The sequence below is a fragment of the Oculina patagonica genome, chromosome 10, assembly GCF_052425735.1.
Source record: "Oculina patagonica isolate OP01 chromosome 10, crgOcupat, whole genome shotgun sequence".
NCBI classification, from domain to species: Eukaryota; Metazoa; Cnidaria; class Anthozoa; order Scleractinia; family Oculinidae; genus Oculina; species Oculina patagonica.
This window is the reverse complement of record NC_135767.1, coordinates 19,868,845-19,888,781: the sequence shown is the minus strand read 5'-3', so window position 1 is coordinate 19,888,781 and position 19,937 is coordinate 19,868,845. Positions and strand designations below refer to the sequence as shown.

Genomic DNA, 19,937 nt, shown 5'->3' with positions numbered 1-19,937 from the left:
CGCGATTTACCAAGCGCAAACTACTTGAACGGAGAAAAGCCGTGATCAGTCTATCTCCGGACGGGATTTACAAGAAATGAAAAAAAAAGATCTCGAGATATTTGTTTAAGACTCGCGGCAGGCGAAACCGGAAACCAGAAGCGAGCGACTTTTAGAAAGTCAAGCGTTTTCATTGTCAAAGGTGAGAAATTCTTTCGGTATCCTTTCCTTTTAAAAAGTTGATCGTTGTCATGAAGCGTGATTTACGATAAGAAAGCCTTTGTCTAACTGACCGTGATTTACCAGGCACAAACTACTTGAATGGAGAAAACTTCAAAAGTCTTGATCGGTCCATTTCCGGACGAAATTTTAATTTTACAAGATGATATGCGGCATCAAGAAAAGAAATTCAAAATAGATCTCGAGATGCATTGTGATTATTTAAAACTCGCGGCAGGCGTTTGCTTTGACAGAGGTAAGAAATTCTTTCGACATCCTTTTCTTTCTAAAGATTGATCATTTTCGTGTCATTCTTCATGCTTGGGCTCTCAGCCCATATATTTATAAAACAATTGGGCCGGCTCAAATGGTAATTTTAAAACGTTTTGCTGTTTCTAAAGTTTATCCTCGCTGAGATCAAGACTTTCCCACAGTGAAGTGAGTTCGATTCGAGCCCGCAGAGCGGCCCATTCAAAGCGACGAAGTCGCGAAAACGAGCCACTCAAGTCGCGATAGGTCGACCGTCCCGGCGTGTTTAATTAATAAAGACGACGGACTTTTTTTAAAGTCTAGCTTGAGTCTAGTTGAGATCCCCCACCACAGCAAAACATGACAAAATGATGCCAAGATGCTGTTGCGTTCTTGTAATTAAATGATTTACCGTATCATAATTAATAATCATCCAAAATAGAAAATTAATTTCCAATCAAATGTCTGAATTGTAGAAAAGGATGAACAGCAAAAGAAAAACCGATAAACATCGTCGAAACTTCGGGGGCAACCTAGTGTCAGCTATTTCTAGTTTTAGAATTGTGACATTGTTCAGTTTTGTCACTATTTTTCCTTGCCCCTTTCGTGGGATCAAGTCCCTTCAGGCGGCTGGTATGTTGGAAAACAAAGCCCGAAGCTGAAAGATTGTCCGAAAAATGAACAGTTGGCCGAGAAAGCAAGCTTCGAGGGCAACTGCGACGCAAAGGTGATGCGTTTTGTTCAATGAGCGCGCGCAAAAATTAATTGGTATATATGTTACAATTAACAATTATCCTGCGAAGATTCAAGCAAGCTTCGAGCTTCGAGGGCAACTGCGAATTCAAACGTCTTTCAGTTCAAGCATTTTTTTTTTATTTTCGCGAAGGAAATGCTGTATTTGTCAGTCGCGACGGCTGGGTGCTTTGCGACTCATATACTTTGGCTTGGTTAAAAATGGTAAACTTTGACGCTTGCCTTTAATCGAAATAGTTGTTTCCTTTCGAGTTAGAAAGATTTCTACTCGGCTTAAGGTTTCCCGATAAAGGTTACGCACGACAGAGTTACCTTTTGTCTCGTCACGCAATCTTAACCCCACATTGAGAAGTAAATTTTCTTTTGGATATTACCAAAAGCCGTTTCTCCTCGCGTTATTCTTTACCTTACGGCTACACATGCCATTTCTAACGTCTACATTTCCAGTAAAACAGTTGTTGTTTAATTTTCTAATGGCGATGCATTAACTTCTGAACAGAAGCAAAAACTTTTAGTGTTTACTGCTTCCACCGGAAGTAATTTCACAACAGGCTACAAAAAAAACTGTAAATATCACTTCACACCTGCATTGAATGATGCAATTCTAAATTGTGCAACTCAGCAGAAATAATCAATTGTCACGAAATGAGTTCCCTTTGGTTAACTATTAGCAACGTTTTAGTGTGTGAAAGACTTGTACCAGTACAAATTTGCGTTGTTAATCGTTTTAGGTTAAATTAATATTAAAATATAAAAAATGTTTAAAACGGATCTAAAAATATAAAAGGATACTCTAAATTTTCGATCGCCTTCTGCGGTCTTCTTCAGAGAATGATGGATTTTGCAAGGTTCGCAGAATTCTAATAAGCCCCCTGGGGAGCAACTAGCGATGCGTAAACCCTTGGGAAGGGCGCTCTTTCGTTTATAGTGTTTTTGTCGAGAAAAGAATGTAAAAACTCCAGAAACAGTCTTTTGCTCTTGCTGCTTACACCTGTTTCAAGAATTTCGGCGGAACTTGGATGTATGTCGTGGCCGATTACTGCATGATGTTTAATCGCGGAGTTGATATTTCCGTTTGTTCCGGGCTTGTGTTCGGCCCCTCGCGATTTCCAGCTTCTTTTGTTTTCCCCAACGTACGCAAATGAGCATGTCCTGCAAGTCACTTTGTATACGATTCCTTTCAACTGCTCTTTATTCGGTCGGTTCTTGGGCTTTTTGAAGATATTTCCTAACGTTCGCACTGGTTTAAACGCTGTCTTGATGTTTTCGCGGCTCAATTATAAATTAATATTAGCGCCTCAAGACTTGTACCAGGACAAATTGCGTTCTTAATCGTTTTAAACTTCGCTGCCTTCTTCACATTCTTAATTGGTTATGTCACGTAAGATTTGGGCTACTCACGCTTTTAATTGTTATATAACGTTTGTAAATTTGACAAGTCACGTTTTTTCGACAAGAACGGAAGTGCTGAAGCACAACTATAGAGTGACACTTTACAAGTCACGCGCTTTGATCACCCACAGCGGAAAGTATTCCCTTGAGAAATTAAAACAGTCCCTTGAGAGTTAACCGCTATTCTCCTTCCTTTTGCTTGTAAACGAGCAAAAAAGTCGAAAAAATGAGCGGCCTTGTGTTAAAATATTTGAAGAATAATAAACAGAGTAGCCTCCATTTGGCTTAAAAAATGTGTACTGATCGATATTTGTCCGCGGACATTATCTGTTCCTCGAAGAACACAGTTTTCCTCGAGCTTCGCGCTCTTGGAAAACTGTTTAATTCTCGGAACAGATAATGTCCGCTGACAAATATCAGTACACATTTTCGCGCCAAATTGAGGCTATTGTTTATATATTATTTTTATTTGAAGATACACCAATCGGAATGCCCATTCAAGGTGGTCAAGTGTCCACACTCAGGTTGTACAGAGAAACTCACCAACCAAGACCTGTTAGGTCACATTGTATTTGAATGTTCTTGGAGGAAAATACACTGTGAATATTGTCAAGAATCGTTCATCTTTAATCAGACGTTTATACTTTGAAAAACAATGGTTATCTGTTGCTTCCTTAGCTTTACGTTTGTATGCTGGCTTATGTCAGTCTGACTATATGACGTTATGTGGTGTGGTGTTGTGACTCTTATTCATTAACTTTTGTGTGTTTTACTTCAGGAACATTTTGATATTTGTCAAAGTCAGTCAGATATTCCACGAGAAAAGGTTTGGCTTTTATACCGTTATAAGTTTTATAATGATCGAGCCAGCTTACCCCAAAACCTTATAAACTCTTCAAATGTTTATCAGTTTTGTGACAGCTGTAAAATCCTGCCATGGACCTACCATTTGAATTCACAGAAATCATAAATATTTTAAGAGTGTATATGGTTTTGTGGGACGCACAAAAGAGACGTTTGTATGGATTTTGAACCATGTTCTAAGGTCCATAACTTCGTCTCTGTTCACAAACGTAGTTAAATGACCAATCTCACCATGATCTTTTATGTGGTGCATGCATGGTGTCATATTTTTGATAACTTGAAATTTGAAACTCGCCTCAGTTTCCTTCGCAACTTCGGAAGACATCGCTAAAGAATGCGATCGAATCCTTGACTCGGGGTTTTTGCCCGAGTAAAAAGGTGCTTAGCGCATCTTAATTAGCACCTTACGCCGTACGCCACTGGACTATCGAACTTACCGGTAAACAGCATTTTGTATACAGCTTGCAGTTATAGTATTTATAGGGCTTCATTGTGCCGTTGGTGGTAAGTATTTTCAATAATACGTTAGTGGCCTGAAGATGGTAGTTGTGTTAAGTGGTGTTGGGATAGACTTGCTCCAAGTCGACCTCGTATAAAAAGATAAGCCAGAAGCGATCAGAAGCGATCGATAGCGAGCACGGCCGCGAAGCGACGGTGCGAACGAACGAGGTTGCAAAGCGACCTAGCATTTGCAGGGCTCAAAATAATTTTTGGATACTGAACGGTCACGTTGACCGGCCAAATCAATTTTTGCTCGGTCATGTCTCGTTTTTGACCGGTCAAAATATTGAGTATTTACTTTGAAGCAATAGCCTATTCCGCCAAAAATTTCGCCTCATAAGCTAAAACACTCGTTGTTAAAGAGAATAAGCTTAAATGTTTTGATCGCTAAAAGTGTCATTTTATTATGTTCGCTTTTTGAATTTCCATTTCTTCTGCGTTCTACTCTACATAAAACAAAATGCCCAGTAGCCGTAATGTTATGTTACTCTGCATAGTTTTACATTAGTTAACGACTTACGGGTGAGGCGATCTTGGTTGTAAGCACTTTACTGGTCTTTGCTACACTAAATAGTAATAGGACATATGCCCATGCTACAAGTGAGATGACTGTGCCTTTGCTCGGCATGTAGGAAGAAAGGAAACGCCAACGGCTTCATGTCAACTGTGTCCAGTAAAAAGGATTCACGTCCTCGACTTTTAGATATCTTTCCTGTATCATGCGATACCAATATCCCATTTCAAGCTAGGGGATTAACAAAATAACCGCTGAGAAGAGATTTCACATTCGTCCACAACGCTAAGCAACCAGGCCTTTCAGTAAGGGTGTGCCGGAAGTTTAACATATCCGGGAACACGAGAAGTACTCCTAAGTGAATGCTGTTATCTGAAATGGGGAAACCTTTGCTCTATCTTAAGCCGATGCAAGAGAATTGATGTTTTTATGGCACCGTGGATCGGTCATAAGAAAGAAGTCGTTCCAGACTTCACTCAAACTTTGAAGATTGGGTACTTGCGCTATTTGGATTTGAGTCACTGCAAAGTTACGGACTCGTTGTTCATCGAGCTTCCTATAAGATGCCCTCTTTTAAAAGTTCTTTTTCTTCAAGGCTGCCAAAAGATAACCGAGAAAGCCTACGTCACTTCTTATTTCACAAATCATGGATCTCTCCAAGTTTTCAACATCGCCTACAACAGAGAAGGCCGTTCTATGCGGTGCCTGATTGAGCTGCTGAAATATACTTACGGCTCTGATACGGCAAAGTACTTTTAATCATAGATATCCGCGGAAGAAGCCTTACACAAGAAGACCGATAGAATTGGCGAGAAACACTTGAATGCCGTGGCTAGAATAAAAGATATCGAGAGTTATCGTTTTAATCTGTAGACGCCGGACGCGGAGACCATTTTGTTTATTTTGTACAGTACGAACAAACGTTTACCGGAACTCTCTTGAACAATTAAGCAACACCATTTCTTAGGTGGTCAACTTGTCAGCACACATGCGGACACGTTCAGTTGCGAAAGTGGCACAATTTAAAGAAACATTGCTGACTTAACATTCAAAGCGTTATGATTTTATTATTTTCTCATGATCTTGCTGGTAAAAAACACGCCACGAACTCGTACTTTCTAAAGGTGTATATAGTTTTTTAAATCCACTAACGAGCGCTATTTGTTTCGGCCTGCCTGACAATTGAAACCGTAATTGCGTACGCGTGTTAATAGCAGACGTTGATTGATGCGATGTTCATTGTTGTCTGTTTAGCGTATTTACAGACGTGGATGTTTGTTTAAGCAAACCGCTAACAAATCCGCAGAGCGTGACCGTCTCATCTCATCTGTAAATTTGTGACTGCAAGCTGCTATGATATTCTATAATTTTACTGTAAAATTTCAAGAAATACTGCAAATAACTTTTGTATGTGTGTTATTTATTTGAAAGCCGTGTACGTGACCGGTCAAAATGACCGCCTAACCACAATTTTGTCCGGACAAATCGTCATTTTGGCCGGACATTGTCCGTTGACCGGCCTTTATTTTGAACCCTGCATTTGAGAAAGTCGAGTGGTGTTATGTAGCAATTGTATATTGTATTTGAAAAGAAGGGTCAGATACCACAAGAACTTAATTTCTAATACCATACATGTAGATCCTAATTATTATGTGTTACATTTTAAAGCGGACTGATTATCGCTTAATGTCGGCATACGAGTTGGGGTATGTCCGGATTACAACCCCGTTCCCAGGGTCCTCTCCTTTCATTCACTGAAAAACTGGTTTATCTGCAGTTAAGTAGTATCTGTTCAGTAGTTCAGACATAAGTGCTTTTTCTGATCACAGACTAGGTAATTCACACCCCAAAAGCAACGGTCTAGTAGAGCACCACCCACGATTTCGAGCCCAAAATTTCAGCAAAAAGGTGCAGCTTATACATGTACACGAGTCTTTATGGTAACAATTATTGCAATTGCTGTTTCAAGTTATTTGTTTATGTTAGGCCATGCACATGTACCTTTGCACGTACAAAAGAAATTGATAATCTAAATTGAAAACAGCAATTTTGCATGATGGAATAATGTATAAAATGTATAATGTATAATAATATAAACACTATCAAGACATACACGGAAAGGTCCCTGAAGACCTACTGAGGCGTTTTAACGTTCTTAAGAAATGCAGAAATAAAAAATTTGATTGCTTAGTGCACGAGAGGTTAAATATTCATCAGAGAACTAAAACCAACTCTCAAAGTGCAATCAGACTCAATACGTACAAAAGTATTTCTGTAATTTGCCTCGCATGCCTTATTATGTTAATTTACGTAACAAATTTTTGAAATCGCATAATTTGTAATCTTTTTTAATCCTACCTTGACAATGGCGAACGTCGGTTACTTTCGCTTATTTTCACTTGTTTGTGTTTAATCCTATTTATATTGTTGTTGGTTTTTTTCAATCCCTACAACATTTATTGTGACTGGTACTTGTACTGCATACTTAAGTTGCTACAACAGAATCATAAATAGTTAGTAGTAATTAAGTATTGACCATTGTTACGTTTTACACTGTCTTATTGTTCTGTATTATTGTGTGTTTCAGGTGGAAGTGAAGAGAGCAGAGAAGCGTGACTCCAAGTCTAGTGGCATGGCTGGCGGCATGCCTGGCATGGGTGGCTATCCACAGCATTCTGGAGGATATCCTGCATACGGGGCAGGTGCATATCCACAACAAGGTGCCACACTTTGATTTTCTTTTAACTTTGAACCTTTTTCCTTCTTGGCTCTTGGTGTTACAATACACAGCCTGGCTTGTAAAAACTAACTATTTTATTTATCAATACGACTGAGAAAATTATATTACATGTGTACTTTAAATGACCTGTGCAGTGATTGTCTGTTATCAGGTAAATTTACCATTAAAATTATATTTGCAGACAGTCACTGTGCAAATTAACATTATTTTGTGCGTTCATAGTTTTCTCAGTCATATTATAAATGAGTAAATTAAGAATTTACATTACAAGTGACATTAGAAAAGTCTATCAAAGTGCTCCTGCAATTTGACAGAATTTTTAAATATCACTTGTAGTTTTATCCTTAATTGTACACATTTAGGCAACAGACCTCTTTGGCTTTATTTGTTTGTTGTTCCATTTCAGACCACGTGAAATGGGAAAAACAAACAAATTCACGTGGAAATGAATGAATAATTTTCAGATAGACAAAGGGACAATTCTCTGGAGAACATCACGTGATCTCAAATGGGCAATTTACATACGAATTTAAAGAGGTGTATTACCAACACAAGTTATGTGGAAAACTGTTTAATCAAGAAGGCAAGTTGTGTGTTCTACGGGAACTCGAAAATGGGTAATTTCTTTCTCATTCGAAGATACGATATATAGGTATTCAAAACCTTAACGGTGTGGACTAACCTTTTGCTTACTTTGAACATTTCTGGCTTTATACAGGTATTTCTATGACTGTTTAAGGCTGGTTCTCATATGATCGCCTCGATCGTCTCTGTCGCTTCAGTCGTTTGCAAATTCTGAGGCGATCGTAGGCGATCGAAGCGATTGGAAGCGATCAGGGGGTTCTCATATGATCGCCCCGATCGTCTGGTATATGCAAAATAGGGTTAATCAACCAAGATAACAATTCATGATTTTTTCTTTGTTTCCGCATATGAATATTCGATTTTATTCCGATCGACGCACGTGTGTTTTTTCAAAACTCCGATATCGCTTATGGTAGCCTTCGATGTAAAGGCAAAATACGTGGCCTCCTATCTTCTCATTGTTGCCGTTTTACGGCGAAGAAGCAAAAGGGAGGCCAAACGGAAAAGTAGTTCTGGGTTATACTGATGCATCATGGGACAGTTTGGATCGCTTCGATCGTCTCCCTCTGCGGCAGTAGTTCTCATATAATCGCCGCGGTCTGCGACCGATCGCCCGGATAGAACACGGGCGATCGAAGCGATCGCGATCGCCCCGATCGCCGCTGACGTCTGTGTAATGTTCTCATATGATCGCCCCGATCGCAAGCAAACTTTTTGAAGCGACAGAGGCGACAGAGACGATCGGGGCGATCATATGAGAACCAGCCTTTATGTTACACAAAAAGTATGAACTTGGTTTGTTGAATACTTAAGTTTCTACCTGGAAAAACTGGGACCTAAGAGGGCGATGGAGGGTGGATATCGTATCCCCAATACCATAACGATTGAGGAGCTATGTTTAGTATATTTATCCATAAGTCCACAAAACCTATCTAGGGTATTAGTATGAAGCAAATCGGCCGACCCCGACCTTTGGCCCCCTGTCCGGGTTTCTGAGAAAGTCGCACTTAAATAGTCAGTAAGATTTGGTCAAGAGTCAAAGTTACCTCAAATGCAAAGGACAATAAATAAAGATTTTAAGAAAAACGACAATTTTTTTAAGTTTCAAAGACATGTTTCGACAGAGCATCTGTCATCTTCAGTTGAAAGGTTTACAAAGCACAGTGAGTTGAATAATAAGTAGAAAAAATGCTAATTAAGACAAGTAGTAACAACAGAACGTGAAAATGTGTGAATTAGAAGGATAATTTTAGATTTACATGGTGTAATTGCTGATTGAGGCAAGGTAGTTCCTTTTGAATATGGATAGCCTCCTTTATCTTTATCTTATCCTTTATCTTTATCTTTATCTTATCTTTATTCTGAACGCTGTCGCTCCTTGTGTTCAACAGATTGCTTTCATATTTTAGATCACGCCTCTACCAGCTTTCAACTTAAGATAAAGGAGGCTATCCATATTCAAAAGGAACTACCTTGCCTCAATCAGCAATTACACCATGTAAATCTAAAATTATCCTTCTAATTCACACATTTTCACGTTCTGTTGTTACTACTTGTCTTAATTAGCATTTTTTCTACTTATTATTCAACTCACTGTGCTTTGTAAACCTTTCAACTGAAGATGACAGATGCTCTGTCGAAACATGTCTTTGAAACTTAAAAAAATTGTCGTTTTTCTTAAAATCTTTACGTGTCTGCTGTTCTCAAGACAATAAATAAACTAGTATACCTAAATGGTAGAAGTGCTGCCAAAGGGGAAGAACGATTTAGTAGTATGCTTGCAGTAACTGATTTAGTTAAGGCCCCTAGCAAAAATATGGTATTATGTCGAGAAAAAACAAAAGAGACAAAAACAAGAACAAATAAAGAAAAGACAAAAAGTTAAGAAACTATTTACAATTTTACATCAAATAACGCTAGCGTTCGCATTGTTTCGGGGATCAAGTTCCACGCCTTGGCAGCAGTATATCAAGGAAGTATAAACATACGGTAAAGGAGACTAATGGAAACTGATACTCTTTAATAAAAATATACTAGTAATGGTCAAAGGTTAGGAAGTGCGGGCGAGATCAATGCAAGGTGTCGTAGGATTAATAAAAGTTTAACAGACGGGTACGAATAAGAAGCGATTTTTCTAAACATTTAACTATAAAAAATTGCGTTAAAATATTTCGAAGCATATTAATCCTATTCAGACCGGGGGGGGGGGGGCTTTTGAGGCCCGCGCTGACATTGAACTCTTATAACTTTTTAAAGATTTAACCAAACGCTGCTAAACTTTCTGAGTTTTCCTAAAATTTATCTGGCAATAATTTGGTAGGGTTGGATGATGTGTCATTAACTTTACATCACCATGGCAATGGCATTTTGACAGGCATGTTTTCCCAAATTTTTTAATTTTGCGTGTTTCTGTTAATAAAAATCAACTCAAATGGAACTATTTTGACATTTTTACGGGTTAAAAGCACATTTTTATTGATTTTGAGTACTTTGCAGTAATTTTGGGTGGTTTTCTGGCATTTTGGAAAAATTTTTAAATGTAAGATGGCGGATCCAAGATGGCGGCTGTTTTGACATCATGATGTAATTGTCACGTGATGTGACGTCAGCATCCCACGCGACGTATACCAAAAGAAAGTTGTTCGGACATACAATACATCCTATAAGTTTCATTTTGATTGCTTAAATATTCTAGAAGTTACATGGGGGGGGGGGGGGGGGCTTCGCTGAATAGGGTTAAGACAGCTAAAAAGTTTGTTAACAAACGACGACGTTTCGACGTTAGGCTAACATCATTATCAAGTCAAAATGAAAGCTAAGTTGATAAAAAAATGTATAAATAGTAAGTAAAGACAATAGATGTGTTAAAATGTTTAAATCAAACAAAGACTTTCGCACGGATGGAGTCCGTTTGCGTGTTCAAGCTCGGATTCCGTTCCGGCAATCAAATTTCCCTTGGCACTTTCGGAGAATTCGAAACTGGCTTTCGTTTAGGAGGCTTTTGTCCCCGTGGGCTTCCAAAAGGTGTTTTCCAATCGCCGAGTTTTTATGTTCAGCAATACGTTGGTGAAGATGTCGGGCTGTGTAGCCGACATAATCTGCATCGCACAGATCACATGAAAATAAATAAACCACGCATTGTTGATTTACGATCGGAGGCTTGATTTCTTTGGGCTTGAGATCCTGTTCCAATTTCTTGCTAATAAATACTGGTTGTAGGGTAGTGCCAATCTTGTGACCGAGATCACGCATTTGCCTTCTAAAAGCGTTAGCTGATGTCTGGTCCTTGAAGGGGAGACTAACTCGCAAGACACGGCCGTCTTCAATTCCACTTGTTTTTCACGTACACTGGCTGAAAGGTTCTGGATAAATCTATTGTCTTTACTTACTATTAATTTATACATTTTTATCAACTTTCATTTTGACTTGATAACGATGTTAGCCTAACGTCGAAATGATGTTAGCCTTATGTGCCATTCTATCTGCACTGGAGTATTTTGCTCTTGTGTTCTACGCGGCGATTTCTTGTTAACTGAAGTTAAACTTGATTTCTGTTCGATTACGCTAAACAGACAACAGAATAAAAGATCCTGTTGATCGGTTGCCTGCATAAAGCGATGACGTCATCAGTTACACGTCATCGCTTAAAAACACACTTTGCCATATGTGGGAGTCTGATGCAGAGAACCATTAACTAATTCTCCTTTCTGAAGTGGCCTGTTAGACAAGTATCAAAGTGGCTATAAGCCACTGAACTCGGAAAATGAATAAGAAAATAAATAGGTCCGTAATGCGTACACGTGTCTAGTGCTGGCTAATTGAACCTTAGCTTTTAGTGCAGAATGCACTATTGTGACGGTTTGTTGGGGGCTGTCGGGGGCCCCGCCCTAACGCGCTAAGGTAAAAACTTTAATAGTCAATTAATTAATTAATATCAATCAATTAATTATTCCTTGTGAAGGGGGTAGGGGGTGGGCAGCACCTGACCATACGCCCTAGGTAAAACCTGGAACATATCTACGTTACTTTCATATGAAGATATCAAATGTATATATTTGTTTCAGAAAACCCTTTACTCTCCTTTTGGTACTATTCTTTCTAGAGCAAAGAACTTTGTGCAAAACGCATGCGTAGATTAGTCTACGTTATGTTCTCAGGAACATTGCGTGTATCGCGTGTTCTGCGGTAGGTCTCATGCAGACTCAGTGGAGCCAAGTTGAAACCGCAAACTAATTAAATTAGATTTTGAGACTTTCACAGCGCTTTCATAATTAAGCATGCAAAAATTTGCACCGGGCTTTTCGGCGCGAAACTCTAATAACCAGGAAACAAATATCTTAGCTGTACCGCGCTTTAAAAAAGCCTTTTGAAAACCGCAACTTAATTACATTAAAGTAAAATAGTTGGCTTTATTATTTTAAAAAGAAAAACAACTGCCATCGATGTAGCTGTGAAAAACAAAAGTATCATGTTACAGCATTTGCAAGGAAAACAAAAGTGTCTTGTTACAAGCAAATAACAATCGTGTTACGGTTGCAAAGATAAGCGCAAGGAACTCTCGGGAAGGAACACAAGTGGTGTTTGGTGGAGACATACTAAACACATTTAATGCACATTTTCCTTGGTCAGAACTGTTACAACAAATATTTTGTTTCGTTCACAACAGAAATCAGTTCATTCAAATAAAAAACAAACTAATTTAATTGTCAAATTGTCATGAAATGGCACGTTCTTATTCTGTTGCCGCTGTCGATCGTAGTTCATTCGATTTTAACCCCAAAACATACCGACATACCGATTAAAAGGTGACCTTATATCTCCCAATCTGAAAAGCTATTTCTTGGATTTATCGATAATATCTGTGTTATAATTGGTTTTATTACTTAAAACAAAACAACTTCCATCGATTGGTGGGACTTCAACGATAATGAGCTATTATCATCTTGGCATATCTGGGAAGACGTAATTGGGCATCCAGACAAATGTCACTGGTCCTATTGTGGCCTGGCATTGTTGCCTTCTCCCGGTCGGATGTAGGTTGTCGCGTGATTTAGTTGTCACGTTTGGTCTTTCAACATCTTACAAGTACACATGAAACAGCGTTTCAGACTGAAAGGTGAACTCATTTGACTTATTCTCAAGTGAAATTACCCTGGAAAATTATTATCATGCTGTCAATTGATTGGTCATATTGCATTCTGCACTGTCCTTTGAGTCTCTGAGTTTAACTGGAGAAGTAAGAAGGAAAATCCAACTCTTGTGTAATCTTTTCTATTTATATACAGTTGCTGTGGATATTTCTGTGGACAAATACTTACTGAAGTAAAATGGTCCCAGGAAAATTTAATATGACTTTTATAGGGCCCCTTGCTCTGCTCCCCTAGTCTGAATAAGGTTAAAGTTCAAATTAAATAACTTTTTACTTTATTCCTTAGCTCAACAGTATGTTTCAGCCAAAGGAGAGAAATTTGAAGCAGCATACCAAAGAGCTTTGAAGTCTGGCAAAACAACAGACAAAAGGGTGAAAGTTCAAGTTATTGGTCAAGACCGTGTTGGGAAGACAAGCCTTGTAAGATCACTGAAAGGTGAACCATTCCGGGAGGATGAGATCAGCACGGATGGAGTGGAGATGAGTCAGCCACTCAAAAATGCTGGTAAACAACCATGGAAAGATGCTGTTTTACCTGAAGATACAACTGTGTATCATCACAGAGTTGCTGAATGCATCAACAGTAATTTGTTTACTGAAATAGCACCATCAGTTGAAGAATCACCAACAGCTGCCGAAACAGGTTTGTGTTATTGCTATCTGTAGTAAGACCTTCCCCTTTTCTCCATTTTGCTTATATTACGCTACCATGCACCACGCGAAGTTCCAAGAGTCCGCACTAAATTATTATTGACCATCAAGGACGTCAGTGCTTGTTTTGGCTTTAAACAAGCAAGAAAACCAAGCAACTAGGCCAAACTAGGCCAATAAATACTTCAAGCAAACGCTACAGTGCCCTTACAGCCCGCCTGCCTATCAAAAACTTTGGTCACCCAAATAAAAGAATACCCAAAAGGTTTCTGATTGCATTTATAACAGGGTGGGGGTTGAGAGAGGGATAAACTCAAGTATATCAATTCTCAGGTATATCAATGACAACAATTACAAATGAGTGAATTTTCTGTCCATTTAAAACTGCTAGCTACTGTTTTTTGGAACAACACATACAGAAAATGCAAGCTAATGCAACTTTAACAGCATGACTTTAAAAATGTGTAAAACGTAGCCCATGGAGGTCTGCCTTTTGAAATTCAGTACATTAAGTGAAGGTTTTTTTTTGTTGTTGTTCCATGTTTCTCCAATAAAGATGTCGCCGGTCCTTCTCAGGCTTTCTTTAGGGATGACAGGGATGAGGGGGAAGAAGATCTAGAGGAGAGAAGAATTCCACCTAAAATTGCCAAACTGGTGGAAGTTCCAGAGCAAGGAAGTTCTGGTAGCTCTGATGGAATATGGCCTGTCATTTGGGATTTTGCTGGTCAAAGCGTTTTCCGTGCCATTCATCCTATCTTTATGACACTTGCCGCAGTTTATATTCTGGTGTTTGATCTAACAAAAGAGCTCTCCACCACAGCGCAGTGTCATGTAAGAGAGGAAGGTTATGATAATGTCGAGATTCCGGCCCCTGACAGTGAGGACACAAACTTAGATCACATCATGAGGTGGCTAGACTTGGTGCATTCCTTTTCTGAGAATAATCAATCTCTACCTGCTGTCATGCTTGTTGGAACACACGCTGACGGTGTTAATTGTGACCCAAAGGAAAGAATGGATGCTGTTATAAATACTTTTGTCGATAGCGCAGAAGTTTTTCACAATCATATTGAAGACACGTTTATAATAGATAACACCACTGCTGGTCAGCTCGGTGAAGAAGATCCGATTGTTCGCTTGCGTGAAGAGGTATTAAATGTGGCTGAAAAGTTGCCACACACAAAGGATGAAATTCCTTTAACATGGTTTAAAGTGGAAGATGCAATTTACGGTCAAGTTACCCAAGGAGGAAAATATATAACTACGCAAAAATTCAAGAGAGAAATTGCTGAGAAAATTTGCAAGTTTGATATGGAGAGTGACGATTTTGAAGTGCTTCTGCGATATTTGCACGATCGTGGCACAATAGTATATCATGACCGTGCCGATAATCCTGATGGGCTGGTCGTGTTGGATCCACAATGGCTAATTGAAGTGTTGTGCAAGATAGTAACAATAAAAACACAGCGAAGAGAAAAGCCACGCATTCGTCGAGACAAAGGAATTCTACGCGCAGAGCTTCTAGAGCATTCATGCAAGGACCAGCAAGTTGAGGATATCCAACAACCCCTTGTCTTCATAATGAAGAAATTCAATCTGGTTTGTGAATGGAAGCACAAAGATAAAAGTTCGGATTACGTAGTACCTTGTATGCTGACGAAGAACGCAGAAGGAGATCTGGTAGACCCAACATTAAACCAACAGGAACCTGTGTATATCATATTTAACACCAATTATGTTCCATGCGGTCTGTTTTCCAGACTCCTTGTTTTCCTTTGGGAGTGGGCAGCATCGAAGACCAACTGCGAAGAGCAACAGTTGTTTGTCAATGCAGCTCGGTTTATTATTGGAGAAAATACTTGTGCAGCTTTTGTTTGCAGCAAAACTGTCATCAAGATCTACATTTTGGTGATTGACAAATCAAAGCCGGTTGAAAAAGATGTTTCTTTAGATTTGATCCGGTTAGTATACAGTGTACGAAAATATACATGTACTGATTTAGAACATTAACATTGTGTGGATAAAAATAGATAGTTTTTAAAATTTAGGGATGAAAAGTTATTCAACGTTCAAGTTCCAGTTCGAGATTAATCAAAATAAAAAAATGAAATGCTTACAACCAATTTACAAAAATTAGTATTGACAGTTTACATGAATAAAACTGAACTGAAATTTGCCGTTTATCCTAGATTAGCTTAAGCAAGGAAACATGGCTCTAAAGTAAGCATTGTAATTCCTTCTGCAATACTATGGAAAGTAAACTTCAAAGTTATCGATTCATCATGTTTGCAATTGAGAAATCACATTACAAGCATTTGGAAACCTATAATCTTATTATACTAATAAGAACGATTCTCTCTTTAAGTGTTTTGAAATGTAGATTGAACGAACTGCGGATGGAATGTCACTGGTTGCGTTCAGTAACCTGGGAACTGTGCGGTAAATGTCCGTGTAAGAAGTGTTCAAAGCAAATGAACATCAAGACTGGGAAGTGCTTCCGGCATCAAGAACAAGGATGTTCTCAGGATGACTGTGCACACTATGTTCCTGTAAAAAGGTCACCATTCGCCTGCAATTGTGCCAAAGGCCGCGTGTTACCAGTACCTCAGACATGGGTTCAGGTCAGTGGTCAGTTCTAATTTAAAACTACACGTCATATCCTGTTTTATACCAGTACGTTACTGTGAAAAACAAATCAGTTGTTGTAATATAGAAGTCCAGGGCAGGTAATCTACCTGCAGTAAAAATTCCTATACTTTGTAATTTACAGTAGTGTTAGTGGTGCGTTCGCTAATTTGCCATGCAGTAATGTCCGTAAATAAAGCAGCTGATAGACAAATTCGGCTAACGTGCTTACATCGTTGTTGCCACCCAATTCAGACCATGTGATGATTCCTTTGGGAAGTTACAATTGTGCAATTTGTCACACGTAACTGAGCGCATGGGAGTATAAACGAACAGAACAATTGTAACCTCCGAAAGGAATCATCACATGATCTGAATTGGGTGGCAACAACGATGTAAACACGTTAGCCGAATTGGTCTATTGCCAATACACTTTGCCTGGTATCTTTCAGTGCCCGACGGTTCACCTGAATTCAGATATATCAGTTCCGATAAACAATATATTAATCAATTATTATACTGAATTAATCTAACCATAAACTTTGAAAACATAACTTTTTTCCTTGTGTTAATATTAATAGCTCCGAATTTATTTCTCATTTAGGCCCTGCAAGTGGAGACTACTTCTGAAGAAAAGAGAGGTGAGACTTCGAAATTGTTATCTCTGTTCTAGAATCCAAGTAGATCTTTCTTTTTCTCAGATTTTTTTAAAGAGAGAGATTTTGTCTATTGCGTGAAAATGTAAAGATAGGTTGAGATTTTTTTTTCAATTACCAGACAATACACGGAATCGGCTGTTACCTTTCAATTCAGACCACATGATGATTCATTTGGATAGTTACAACAGTAACTGTACAATTTCTTACGCGCAACTGCGTGGATGGGTGTACGAACGGAACAGTTGTAATCCCCCCCCCCCCCCCCTCAAGCGAATCAACACATGATCTGAATTGAGTGACAACAAGGATGTAAACACGTTAGCCGCTTTTGTCAATATCGAGTGAACGAACGAACCAATGAACGAACGAACCAATGAACGAACGAACGAACGAAAGAACGAACGAACGAACGAACGAATGATTTTATTAAAGTGTCAATAGTATTTAGCTTATAAAAACTAATTGGGGAGACTATTTCTTTAAAAATGTATCTTAGCTACATCAGGTAAGGTTCCTTAGAGTTTTTCATTTCTCATTAAATCTACTCACAAAATGGGGGCCCAACGCGTCTGTCAAGACGACCTGTCAGTTGAGGCCTTTTTCGTATAGAACATGGCTGTTTCTCGTTCCAGATGTTGTCAAGCAAGGCACTCCTTCTATGGAAGAATTGGAAAGACTCCAAGGAAATTGGTAAACACTGGATTTCTCTAGGGCGCCGACTAGAATTTACAGAGGCAGAGCTGATTGCGTTTGACAAAGAAAATGACAACTACGCTGAAAAGCCATACAAAATGTTGTTACACTGGAAACATAGAGACGGCGACAAGAAGGCAACTTACAGGGTTTTGTACGAGGCCTTGTGTCATGACCTTGTTGAATGTACACTTTTGGCTCAAAAATTTTGTTGTGTCAACACTAACCTGTCATGCACTCACTAGGTCTGTCGATTTACCTCTCTTTCATTTATTCTCTTCTTTTAAGAAGGAATTAAAAATCTTTATTGCATGATATAAATAAAGTAGCTCCCATTGCTGAAGTCTTCCAGATGTTTTCTAACACACTATTGACCTATGGATCATTTCTTGACCGCCTTTAGTTACAAATACCTTCAGCTCAAATATGAATTGTTTAATATGCTTTACATCACACTACATCACACGCTTTGTATTTGATAGAAACGGCGAGCCCTAACTGATATATCAAACACGAGAGACAGTTTTTCACAGGAGTAGGAGGCAGCGTGGCCGAATAGTTTAGGGCGCTGGTGTTGTAATCCAGAGGTTTTCGGGTTCAAGCCTTCCACCCTGCCACGATTTCCATATTATCGCCAACTGATCTGCCTCTCCCAGTTGGGATTTCAAACCATGTTATGATCATTTAAAATATTTGTTTCCTCTGTTTCAGTGGCATGCCTGGAAACTAGCTTTCTCAAAGCTAAGTGCATGACCGCTATAAACAACATTTACGTTTGTAAACGACGAGGGGGGAGTGAAAATATGACGTGCAGCGAATTTTTTTTTGACGCAATTTGAGGTCTTAGGTAACGTGATGAAGCATTGTCTCGATTGTTTGATATATTTTCTCAAACTAAAACAAAGGATAAATACCCTGCGAGCCCCGAGAAGAAAGAGAAGAAAATGTCTGTGAAGGCTTTTCTTTGGGGATGAGCGAAAGCACAAGCATGTGCGCACAAGAACAAACATACTTCTTCTGCTCACGCCGCCATCACGTGGCATAAGCATCAGTACAAAAAAAACAATACTGTTTTCTTGTGCTTGTTTTTGCGCTTGTGCTTATAACGAACAACTTGTCTTAAGAAACAAGTAGGAACCTCTGCTCGACCGCTCACCGACGAAGTTTGCACACGCACGGCAAATCGAGCGGCTGCGAGCGGAGATTCCCTTTCGTCTTTCCCCCAGAAGAGAAAGAAGGAACTCTGCCTGGCAGGTCCTTGAAAACAAGGAGTAGGACGAAAAGTGAACGAGGCGAAACCGATAGAAAATGATGGCGAGTAATCTAATTGTTTTCGTGGACGCTATAAAGTAAAGAAGTCCAGAATAAGATAATAATCAAGAGAAGTCCAAAATAAGATATTAATCAAGAATTGCTGGGGTAGAGAGTACCTATTATAGATGTATCAAAGACTGTTTTTTCCCTCCCAAAGGCTTTAAGAAAGCCAACTTCATGTAACATTTTTAAGAAAAACATGAAAACTTTGGTAAATAGTTTTTATGACATGTAGTCTTCTTATACGGTACACCATTACTAAAGTTTGTATATAGATATTTTTGAAAGTTCCTATATTTGTAACATATTAGGTTTTAGCATTTTGTACTTAGAATTTCTAGTTTCTAACATTTTTTAACTTAATATTGTCTTTTTTTATGGAGGACCGCCCCGAAAACCAAGTGTTCAGCGTGACGGGTGCTTCCTCCTATATTATTATTTATTATTTATTATTTATTATTTATCTTGCTCTATCAAATTGTGTTCACCTATAGAGATATGAAGCAAAGTGTATGGCCACTAAAACAACATTATTTTTTACATCCAAACAGTGCCGGGCTTGAATGTGCTAAAAAAAACCAGACGGACTGTCTCAACTTTGCAGTTCTGTCTAGCTAAAGAATGAGGCATTTGTTGGAATTTGTTGCATGAAATAAAAGTTACACAGCAACGTTACCTGGTATTTGTTTTCTTTGTGTTTTTATCAGACACTGACGACTTTGGGGAGACTGAGCACTAGCCATCGACACTTGGATACTGCCGGTCTCGTCCCCATAGCCCTTTCGTTTCTCTTAGCCGGTTTGGCACGAGAAAATGAGAGGCTCTGGGACGTAGAATTTTTGAATTAATTCGAATTTTTTGATTGGCTGTTTGGAACAAAGAATTCCTAAACGGAAGTCGAAAATGTAACGACTCTCATACATTCTTTTAAAACGTCATGACTGCGTACATGAAGACCGGAAGTTATAGAATCTAGGACTGGAAATCCTGTGTCCCCAGAACCCTCCGTTTTCTCGTGCCAAGGCCTCCACCGCGGTCAAACGACAGAAA

At 38.9% G+C, this 19,937-nt stretch overlaps 1 protein-coding gene across 1 annotated transcript in view; it reads left to right on the top strand.

Annotated features, from left to right (window-relative positions):
* LOC144628774 (uncharacterized) overlaps positions 1-19,567 on the top strand; it is a 28,212-nt gene extending 8,645 nt beyond the window's left edge. Inside the window, exons 4-11 of the mRNA XM_078486893.1 lie at positions 3,068-3,228; positions 3,371-3,392; positions 7,059-7,173; positions 13,232-13,588; positions 14,153-15,557; positions 15,962-16,217; positions 16,826-16,862; positions 17,513-19,567. Coding sequence (XP_078343019.1) covers positions 3,068-3,228; positions 3,371-3,392; positions 7,059-7,173; positions 13,232-13,588; positions 14,153-15,557; positions 15,962-16,217; positions 16,826-16,862; positions 17,513-17,574 — 2,415 coding nt within the window. The 3' untranslated portion in view covers positions 17,575-19,567. The remainder of the gene's footprint in view (positions 1-3,067; positions 3,229-3,370; positions 3,393-7,058; positions 7,174-13,231; positions 13,589-14,152; positions 15,558-15,961; positions 16,218-16,825; positions 16,863-17,512) is intronic.
* Positions 19,568-19,937: the final 370 nt, after the last annotated feature.